Genomic DNA, 11,213 nt, shown 5'->3' with positions numbered 1-11,213 from the left:
TGTTCTTAGTGAGAGAGAAAGTGGATGTTTGGAAACTAGTAAAAGAGAAAAATGGTGTGTTTGGTTAGAAAGATAGTGGGAGTTTGGCGAGAGTTTTATTTGACTGGTGTTTTAAATTAGTAGTCCATATTAGATAATCAATAACTTAGATACTCCCTAGTAACTTATGAAACCTCGTAATGGACGCTTGAATTATGATTTTATAATTTGTAATATTGTTTTGCATATGATTTTTGAATGAAATGTATTATATTTAAATTTTCAATGTTGTTTTTGTCTATAAATTTTTTGACCTTTATTATTGGGAGCCCCCGAGTTTAAAATTCTGAATCCACCACTGATCACAAACCTTCTTTAATAGCATTAATTTATGGAAGCTTTAATGAAAAGAGCTTCTCCAAACTTTTTAAACTTTAATGAAGAGGACAAAAACTAAAAGAAAACAACCCAACAATAAAACCCCACGTGCAAAATAAAAATTTATTTTCCAGCCATGCCCCTGACTTTCATTAGACCTGTTAGAATTATTTAGAATTAAACTTACATTTATTTACAAATATTCCATTGCCTCATTAAAGCCTAAAAATCACATAAAAACTTAAAATAAAGTTAAACATTTTCTTAAGGATACGAATCAACACCCAATGTAATTAATTAATTAGCTCCTAACGGTAAACCAGTTGAAACAACGAAAAATGTCTGTTTGTGAAAATTAACATGGATGAAGTCCATATTACCTCTTCAAGTTTTCTGTCATTTAAAGACTCTACTGTTTTGGAAAATATCTCGAGAGTCAGAGCTAACGGCACCTTACAATTACAATGACATAAACTCTTGTATAATTATAGCAAATAGGAAACACAATCATGCATGAATTTTAACTTTTACCATATCTTTTATTATTTCTTCTGCTATAGATATTGAGGGACAAGCTCCAGATTTCGAGAGTAAATGTGCAATGTTTTAACCAATTGAGTTACAAGTCTTTGTTATTTTAGCCATATTTAAAAGGACGAACTTAGTAATATCCGGGGTATATGTATACTAATAGGATGTCTAGATGCTTATGTTGTCAAATTGTCAAATGGTACCATTATTGACCATATATACATTTTTTATCAAAGTATGTCATTCTAATTCTCCTTAAAATAAGGAGACACTATATATGAAACTGGACCAATAAGTAGACACTATTTATGAAACCAAATCAATAATGAGACATTATTTCTAAAACTAAACCAATAGATGGAAACTATTTATGAAACTAGATCAAGAAAAAGACACTATTTATGAAAATAGACCAAGAAAGAGATTATTTATGAAACTGTACCAATTGCTATACACTATTTATGAAACGTGACCAAGAATTAGGCATTATTTATGAAACTAGACCAAGAACTAAGCCATTATTATGAACGTGGACCAAGAACTAAGCCACTATTTATGAAACTGGATCAAGAACTAGACACTATTTATGAAAATAGATCAAGAAAGAGATACGATTTATGAAACTGTACCAATTGCTATACACTATTATGAAACATGACCAAGAACTAGGCACTATTTATGAAACTAGATCAAGAACTAAGCCACTATTATAAAAGTGGACCAAGAACTAAGTCACTATTTATAAAACTGGACCAGGAATTAGACATTATTTATGAAAGTGGACCAAGAACTATACACTATTTATGAAATTGGATTAATAAGGAGACACTATTTATGAAACTAGACCAATAAGGAGACATTATTTATGAAACCAAATAAAAAATGAGACACCATTTCTAAAACAAAACCAAAGGGTGGAAATTATTTATGAACCTAGTCCAAGAAAGAAACACTATTTATTAAACTGAACAAAGAACTAAGCATTATTTATGAAACTGGACCAAAAACTAAACACTGTTTATGAAATTGGACCAATTAGTAAACACTATTTATAAAACCGGATCAATATATAGACACTATTTATGAATCCAAACAAAAAGATAAGCATTATTTCTAAAACTGAACCAACATGTGAATATGCATTACATTACAGAGGACCTAAGAGGAGTGATTTATGGTTTTTTGGTTCATAAGATGTGGTACTATTATTCGAGAAATGTCATAAATTCAGGAATTTCTCTCATAAAACACCAAATAGATGTCGGATATAGAACAGCTCCATAAGTAATCAACTAGCCTCTTTTGGCTTTTTGATCTGGAATTTCTCTCATAAAACACCAAATGTGCCAAGAATGAAGATACCATAATTACGAATGGGGGCTTTTTTGCAAGCTTTCGAAATTAGTACAATCCAAAGTTGTCGAGACAAGCGAATCTATGATAATAATAAGGGAACTTTAACGAAAAGTACCCGGTACTGTTCACTTTAACAAAAAACCACATTTTTACACTAAAAAGTTAATCCTAGTACTATTCACTTTACCCTTTATTTTATCCTTATCATTAAAACTCAAAGTTTTCAAACCCTTTTCATTAGTTTTCCTTAATAATATTCTCAGATTTACAAGCCTGGAACTAGGCTATCCCATGACACAAAATAAAAATACAAGGCACAGGTGACTCAAATCAGACGTTAGAACACTGGATATGCATATGACCTTCGAGACTAAACAATGCTATAAAATATCCAAAAGACATTGATAAATCATCATAATCAAATTATTCACTTTCATCTTCATTTCAAACTTTTAAGCTCATAACAAAATGTGGCTAAAGCATACTATTAGCATCACCACATCTTTTTTAATAACCTTAAACCCCGAATCTTTTCCCCGTTGATACAACTTTGGCAAACCCATTTTACAATCAGCCTAAACCCCAAAATGGTATTCCAAAAACACAAAATTGAACTCAAATTTCACAAAATATAGGAAGAAAGATTCGACTTGGGACTGCAACTTTTTGACGAAGGCTATCTCGGTCGATTGCAATGCCAACGATTGAATCCCCGCCGACGACGGCAGGAAGTTGAACTTGAAGAGGTTCTCGAGCTCGCAGTCGAACGACGTCGCTAGGTTCTTGAACTCGTTTGGCCGGTGCTTCATCGATAGAAGATCCGCGTCGGCTGAGTGCTTCACTTCCCTCCACCCTTTCGACATGAAGGAGAAGGCGTTGGAAGAGGCCGAAGCTTGGCCTTCCCTTCCATGGCGAATGAAGAGTTGGATCTTGATTTAGTTTGAAATGGGAAAATTACCTGTTCAATCGGAGAGCCATAGAATCAAGTGAGATGGGATCTCATTGATTTAACGGAAAAGAAGATCGGCGACTGGGGTGATGAAATGGGAAAATTGCATAGAGAAAAGGAATATGATATCTGTAGAAAATGTACAAAGCTTATATCTCTCTTCGTATGAAGTGAAACGAAACAAATAAACACAGCTAGGTTTGCTGTCAGGGTAAAATTAGAAACTCAGGGGTTGGACAAATTTTATTGGGCTAGTTTTATATTGGGTTTGTCCTAACCATTAAATAAGGTTAGTGATCGGTTTTTGGTTAAAATTTGGGGTGGGTTCGGTTTTTTGCCAAAACCGAAACCAAACCGAAATTTCGGTTCGGTTTGGTTCAGTTCAATTTTTTTTCGGTTTTTTCGGTTCGGTTTTTTTTCGGTTCGGTTTTTTCCGGTTCGGTTTCGGTTTTTTGTTTTTATTTTTTTTCAAAAAATGAAAAACATTGAAATTTTAAATTTTAACATATCCAACACAATCATAAAATAAACATTCTAACTATAATCAAAGACAATGAAAATAAACATTTAAAGTTGAACTAAAATCATCAATAAAGTCTTTCAAAATCCAAACTAACAACCTCACAACACAAAAATCACACAAAAATCGTACAAATGACTTAGAAAAGTTAAATTGTATGATGTTGTTCAAAGATCAGTGTTGTTTGCTTGTAACTGCATGTTGACAACTTGATTAGTAAAGGTAATGCGTGAGTGGATTTATTTAGTGTGTGTTGGATTCTTTTCCATCACAAATTACCCAAGTAATCTACCCGAAATAAATGTTTATGGATTATGTTACATGTTATATGAGAGTAGATTTGGAAAAGAAAGCTGGCGCAGAAGTAGACAGTGCTATGGAGATGGATGTAGGTACTTCGGGAAGAGGTTTGGTTCTGTAACCTTATATGGGGGAGAAATAATAGGTTAGGGTTTAGAGTTTTTATAGGCATTTTTTAAATATTTTGAGCTTAAAGTTTGGCAACACATTGGGTTAGCACATTTTAACTTACAAATTGGGTTTAGAAAATAATACCCAAAACAAATAATTAAATAAAAAAATTAATTTAATTAATTCGGTTCGGTTTCTAGATCACTAAAACCGAACCGAACCAAAAGAATTCGGTTCGGTTCGGTTTTTTCAATTCGGTTCGGTTTTTTCGTTCGATTCGGTTTTTTCGGTTTCGGTTCGGTTTGGTTTTCGGTTTTTTTCGGTTTTCGGTTTTTTGAACCCACCCCTAGTTAAAATTCAAAATTTTGAAGCTTTTTTATTAATTTTCCTAAAAATGAATCCTATATCCGCAAGTACAACGACTGTACCTAAATATTACTTCCTCATGTAAGTAGGAGAAAATCCTAAATCGACAAGTAAATCTAAATCCCCATGGATATTGTTTCCTTATTAATGTAGGAGATTAGAACTATATAATCCCAAACGATTTGACGAAGGTCGAATAAATATTTTATCATTCTCCAACAGAAAGAATCTGTCCAAACGATGCTGACGTTACAAGAAGCGACTGCAGTTGTTGGCCACAATAGTGGTGTGGCAGTCATGGCGGCTGTGGGGGAATGTTGGTGGCGCGGTGGCAGTTGCAACGAAAGTCGAGTAAATAACCACCACCTATATGCCGGTGAAGCTGGGGATATTGTTGTTACTCTGGATTTTGTGAGGGAGATGATGGAGGATTTCAAGAACCAGAAGACATTGCACCCGCGAGAAGCTTTCCAAATCATCTCACAGGCGAAAGAACTGTTGCGAGCCCTGCCCTCCCTGGTTGATATAAGTGTTCCTGCTGGCAATCACATTACTGTCTGTGGCGATGTGCATGGTCAGTTCTATGATCTGGTAAATATTTTCGAGCTCAACGGGCTTCCATCGGAGGAGAATCCGTATCTGTTCAACGGAGATTTTGTCGACAGGGGATCTTTTTCTTTGGAGGTAGTCCTAACGTTGTTTGCATTGAAGTGCATGTGTCCATCAGCGATACATCTCGCAAGAGGAAACCATGAGACAAAGAACATGAACATGATATACGGTTTTGAGGGCGAGGTCCGGTCGAAGTTAGGTGAAAATTTTGTGGAGTTGTTTGCTGAAGCGTTTTGCTGTTTACCGCTGGCTCATGTAATCAACGACAAGGTTTTTGTAACGCATGGCGGTCTTTTCAGTGTCGATGGAGTGAAATTGAGCGACATTAGAGAGATAAATAGGTTTTGTGAACCTCCGCAGGAAGGGTTGATGTGTGAATTGCTGTGGAGTGATCCACAAGCTACACCCGGAAGAGGCCCAAGCAAGCGAGGTTCAGGTGTTTCTTTTGGTGGCGACGTGACAAGACGATTTTTGCAGGATAACGATTTAAGTTTAGTTGTGCGATCTCACGAACTGAAGGGCGAGGGATATGAGTTTGAGCATGATGAAAGACTCGTCACAGTTTTTTCTGCTCCGAATTACTGTGATCAGTTCGGTAACAAGGGTGCGTTTATTCGTTTCGAAGGACCAGATTGCGCTCAGATTTTTACTTTCTCAGCAGTGCCACATCCCGACGTCAAGCCAATGGCATACGCAAATAACTTCCTTCTATCCGCTATCCGACGACAACTTACCGGTTGAGTACAACTTTGCTTCAGAAGGCTACTAGAGATGGTGGTGCTGCACGTCGAGTTGTTTTGTTTTTTCATTTTACCTCTCTTTTCTTGTACTTGAACCCTAGGACGAACACTTAAGGCATTTTCTGTGAAATCCTGTGTGCTTGCCCGGAAGCCAGGTCACGATGAAATGTACCAATCAACGAGGGGTGTCGTCTATTCATTTTCAATCTTTTACACAATGTAAAAATCAAGTTGAATTAATCATGACCTAAAAAAGCTGGAAAACTCCCCTGATACCGCCAACACTGCCGACGCTACCAACCTCTGAAAGGACGGTGGGTGGCGGTAGGTAGACTTGGCATTTTGGACCCAACCCGTTAATTCTACCCGACCCGTTAATATTAGTATTTGAGTGGATGCTTAATGGGTCGGGTCGCTAACGGATGAACCCGTTAAATAACGGATCACTTTGGGTCAATCCGTTAGACCCGTTAGTTGATGTTTTAGTAATTTTAATAAAGTCTTAATAACAAAAATTAAACTCTATGCAAATAATAATAATAATAATAATAAGGGTAAAAGACTGTTTACTACCCTCATGTTTCGTGGTTTTCAACATTTAGTACATCAAATTTTTTTCGTCTCAGAGTCATACCTAAAGTGTAAATTTTGGGACAGTCTCATACATCCGTTAGTCAAACTGTTAAATGTGCCGTTAATTGTGACGTGGCGCTCATGTGGACAATGACTGGGCGCCACGTGTCAACCACGTTTTTTTTTTTTTCTTTTTTCTTCTTTCTTCTTCTTCCTCCGACAGCAACTTTTCTTTTCTTTTTTCTTCCTTCCCCTTCTTCTCCTTCCTCCTCCTTCCTTCTCCCTTCTCCTTCTCCTTCTTCTTCCTCCGAATTTGGGGAAGTTTTTTTTTTTTTTTTTTCCTTCTTCCTCGTCTTTCCTCCTTCCTCCTTCCTTCTCCTTCCTCCTTCTTCCTTCCTCTTCTTCTTCTTCTTCGTCCGAATCTGCCCAGATTTGGTTTTTTTTTTTTTTTCTTCCTTCTTCTTCTCCTTCTTCCGTCCTCCTTCCTTCTTCCTTCTTCCTTCCCCTTCTTCTCCTGCTTCCTTCTTCTTCCTTCGAATCTGGGGAAGATGAAGGTTTTTTTTTTTTTTTTTGAGGAAGATGAAGAAGGAAGAAGGAAGAAGGAAGAAGGAGAAGAAGGGGAAGGAAGAAGGAAAAAGAAGGAGGAAGAAGAAGAAAGAAGAAAAAAAAAAGTCGCAGTCGGAGGAAGAAGAAGAAGAAAAAAGAAAAAGAAGAAAAAAAAAAGCCGAATCTGGGCAGATTCGGAGGAAGAAGAAGGAAGAAGTAGGAAGGATAAGGAAGAAGGAGGAAGAAGAAGGAAGAAGGAGGAAGAAGAAGGAAGAAGGAGAAGAAGGGGAAGGAAGAAGGAGGAAGGAAGAAGGAGAAGGAGGAAGAAAAAAAAAAGTTGCAGTCGGAGGAGGAAGAAGAAGAAGAAGAAAGAAGAGAGAAGAAAGAAAAAGAAAGAAAAAAAAAACGTGGCTGACACGTGACGCCCAATCATTGTCCACATAGGCGCCATGTCATAATTAACGGCACATTTAACAGTTTGACTAACGAATGTATGAGACTGTCCCAAAATTTACACTTTAAGTATGATTCTGAGACGAAAAAAACTTGATGTACTAAATGTTGAAAACCATGAAACATGAGGGTAGTAAACAGTCTTTTACCCTAATAATAATAATAATAATAATAATTGTTAACGAATTGATAATAATAATAATAATAATAATTGTTAACGGATCAGGTTCGGATAACCCGTTAACTTAACGGGTCGGATTGAACCCAACCCAAACCCGATAAACCCGACCTGTTTACAGGTCTAGGGGGCATCGTACCATGGTGGGCGCCTGCCCCGAGCGGTAAGTGCACTTCCACCATGGCAACACTTCCAAAAGAACCAGGTGACTCTCCAAGTAACCACCATTACAAGTGCGAAATGATTATCAAAAGTTCAAAAAGCATAATCTTAATAAAATTCAAATCATGCGCATCTAACGCTATAAAATTACACAATCCAAGACTGGTTTCATAACATAAATGACAGAGACATGTCTCACATTTGAAGCTTAGTCCGATAACTTCTACATAATGAGTGATTAAACAAGACACATACAAAATTCTCCTTGGTGCATAAAACTTCTTCGCAGCCCCTTAACGGTTGGCCTTGGCAACTCTTTCGATCTCATCCTTCTTCTTGATTGCATAACTGCAGATAAAACACCACTAATCGTCAGCGAAGAAACAACGAATCAATGGAAAGAACATAACTTAAACGGAAATAGCAAACTCAGATGAAAGAGCTTTGGAGAAAATAAAGTGTAATAGGCAAATAAGCGCACTACCTGTTAGAGGAACCTTTGGCAGCATTAATAAGTTCATCAGCCAAACATTCAGCAATAGTTTTAACGTTCCTGAAAGCAGACTCACGAGCACCAGTTGTGAGGAGATAGATAGCCTGATTCACACGTCTCAGAGGTGAGATATCCACAGCCTGACGCCTAACCACTCCAGCAGATCCAATACGAGTTGCATCTTCACGTGGACCACTGATTGGCACAAAGAAGACATACAACATGAGAAATAAAACAAGGATATACAAACACACAGAATTCAAAGAAGAAGAATGGTCATATCCATTGTAATCCAAACAGATATAAAAATCAACATGTAATCAGAAAAACTATACTAAAGGGCACATGAGCATCTGGTCAAGCATCAAACAAGGGACTACACAAAGCACAGCACATCTTATTACCATGAGAAAGATATTAACATATTTGCGTACGTACCTGTTAACGACAGCATCAACAATAACTTGGATTGGGTTCAGATCAGTTAGCAAATGGATAATTTCCATCGCGTGCCTAACAATCCTGACAGCCATGAGTTTCTTTCCATTGTTTCTCCCGTGCATCATGAGAGAGTTTGTAAGCCTCTCCACAATAGGGCACTGAGCTTTCCTGAATCGTTTGACTGAGTATCTCCCAGCAGTGTGAGGTACATAAGTTGCATGCTTGGAAGGTGCAACTCCAATGTAATCCGCCAGTGAAATGTCACTGACCTACATGTTAAAATTATACGTTATCATTCCACATAAATAAGGGAAATAGATGTGATGAAGAATCACATAAAAAAAATTAGTCCATACATTAGAAGATGCAAGACAATAAAATTAACAAGCTTTTGTCGACAAAATCCTTTTCAGCGTCTAAACAAAACAAAAAACAACTTGAGGCAAAAAAACCAATCAATCAATAGAAACACTTAATAGCGAGGACAAGCTGTAAGATACACATGAAATAAACCAAAACATACATAAATGCTGACTTTATCAGTATAAATTTGAAAATCACAGTAAAAACAAAATCAGCATATTCAGGACGACACAACATACATGTCACCGAAACAAGTGCAATAAACTTAAGCCTACTTTGTTAGACATACAGTGAATCTAACTCATGACAGCCACAAGGAGGACACGCATATTTCTAGATCAAATCCAATAAATCTATTGACATTTGAGCCACACATCCATCACGTTATTTACAACGACCCACAAAGAAACAAACATAAAGATGCCTACAGTGAATTTAACACAAGACGGCCACAAGGAGGCCACACACATTTCTAAACATTTAAAAAAACAAATCCAATCAATATATTGAGGCTGAGGCAGAAACCCGTCATGTTACTTACAACTACCCAACAACAAAACGAACATAAAAGTTGCCTCAGTTAGTATCCAACCATCAGTATATTCTAAAACAGAGTATAATAGCTCAAACCTACCTACATTAAGCCTATTGTAGCTGTAAACATACACGTTGAAGGAAACCTTATTTCATCTAAATCATCACAGATAAGAGAAAAATATAATTCACTAAGTCAAATAATAAAATCCAGAAACCTGGACATCATCAAAGCTCCACTTGTTGAACAGCTTCACGTCATAGTGAGGCTGCGTTGGTTCGGCTACAGGAAGAGGTACATCAGCAGCAGCCATGGTTCTGTATAAACACAATTAAAGCTAGGAAAGTCTGAGCATTGGCGCGATAAGTCGTTGGTACAATAAAAAAATTATAAAAATATTTGGTAATAGCTGCCATTAAAACCAAGCTGCAAAGCAATATGCTTATAATCAAACTTCGCAATAATATCAAAAAACCAGAAAATGAGATTGCAGAACAATCACAGTGCCTCAAATGCTTCAAATTTTAAATAAATTTTAAAAAATTATGGGAACCCTAACCCATATGTTTCTACTAATCAAGCAACGAAACTGATGTAAATAAAATTCCAATAAAAATAAAAGGGGAAAAGGATACAAATCAGTAAATCCCTAACTTAATCACTTTAGCACCGTGAACCCTAATTTCGCATTTCAATCAACATACCCAACTAAAAATTCAAATCTAATTCTAATTAAAGGAATAGCCTAATGATAATTAAATCCAGTTTCACAGTAAGTAACAGATGTTATGCGAAAGTTACGCTATCAACGACGGGAAGCGGCGGAGGTGGGTGAGAGAGAAGAGGACTGACCGAGAGGTTCGAATTTCAGACGAGTGAGCGAGAGGTGCCGGGGAGGGCGTGCTGAATCGCTGAAGACTAGGAAACGGCTAAGAGTGAGAGGAAGAGGGTCATTTTATCAGCTAGGGCTTTGGATCTCGGGTCGGGTCTAGTTTACCTTTCTTCTAATTTTGTTGGCCAAATTTCACTTTTGGTCCCTATATTTTTATTGAATTTCGGTTTTGGTCCCTGTGGTTTCAATTGTATCAATTTTAGTCCTTGTACTTTTGCAAACGATGCAACTCGAGGACACGCTGTATTTTTTTTTTATCTATTTGCTATTAAATTACTAAAATGCCCATGCATCTAAGTGACACATGCTTTTTCTAGTTTAGTAGTTAATTGACTGGATAAAAAATGTAACGTTTCATTGAATTGCGTAGTTTGAGAAATTACATGAACTAAAATTGAGACAATTGGAACCATAGAGAATAAAAGTGAACTTCAACTAAACTATAAAGATCGAAAGTGAAATTTTGCCTATATTATTAGTTTATTTATTTATATTTTTAAAGTGTTTATATTAAAATTCAAATTTGGATGAAAAATGTAATGTGTCATTCAATTACATAGTTTGAGAAACTACATGAACTAAAATTGAGATAGTTGAAACAATAGAGATCAAAAGTGATCTTTAACTAAACTGTAAGGACCGAAAGTGAATTTGCCTATTTTATTTATTTCAAATTTTTAAAGTGTCTATATCGAAAATCCTAATTTCCAGATTATGCTTTATCAAAATGACAGA

General features: G+C 36.3%; 1 protein-coding gene and 1 pseudogene across 2 annotated transcripts; one reads left to right on the top strand and one right to left on the bottom strand.

Moving 5' to 3' along the window:
• Positions 1–4,730: 4,730 nt before the first annotated feature.
• LOC103449649 (serine/threonine-protein phosphatase 5 pseudogene) lies at positions 4,731–5,843 on the top strand (annotated as a pseudogene).
• A 1,993-nt stretch (positions 5,844–7,836) lies between these two features.
• Positions 7,837–10,578, bottom strand: LOC103423233 (small ribosomal subunit protein uS7). 2 transcript variants are annotated; one of them, XM_008361302.4, is made up of 5 exons: positions 10,439–10,578; positions 9,804–9,903; positions 8,686–8,957; positions 8,239–8,442; positions 7,837–8,102 (listed from the first exon to the last, which is right to left on the bottom strand). In XM_008361302.4, exons 2-5 carry the CDS (start codon positions 9,897–9,899, stop codon positions 8,048–8,050), a joined length of 627 nt encoding a protein of 208 aa, XP_008359524.1. In that variant the 5' UTR covers positions 9,900–9,903; positions 10,439–10,578; the 3' UTR covers positions 7,837–8,047. The 2 variants fall into 2 exon arrangements, with proteins under 2 accessions (XP_008359524.1, XP_017184427.1); XM_017328938.3 differs by having other exon boundaries at positions 10,388–10,563.
• Between the last annotated feature and the right edge of the window lie 635 nt (positions 10,579–11,213).

Source organism: Malus domestica, chromosome 12, assembly GCF_042453785.1.
Source record: "Malus domestica chromosome 12, GDT2T_hap1".
Taxonomy (NCBI): domain Eukaryota; kingdom Viridiplantae; phylum Streptophyta; class Magnoliopsida; order Rosales; family Rosaceae; genus Malus; species Malus domestica.
Note: the sequence above shows the minus strand (reverse complement) of the source record. Positions and strands in the feature narration are given on the sequence as shown.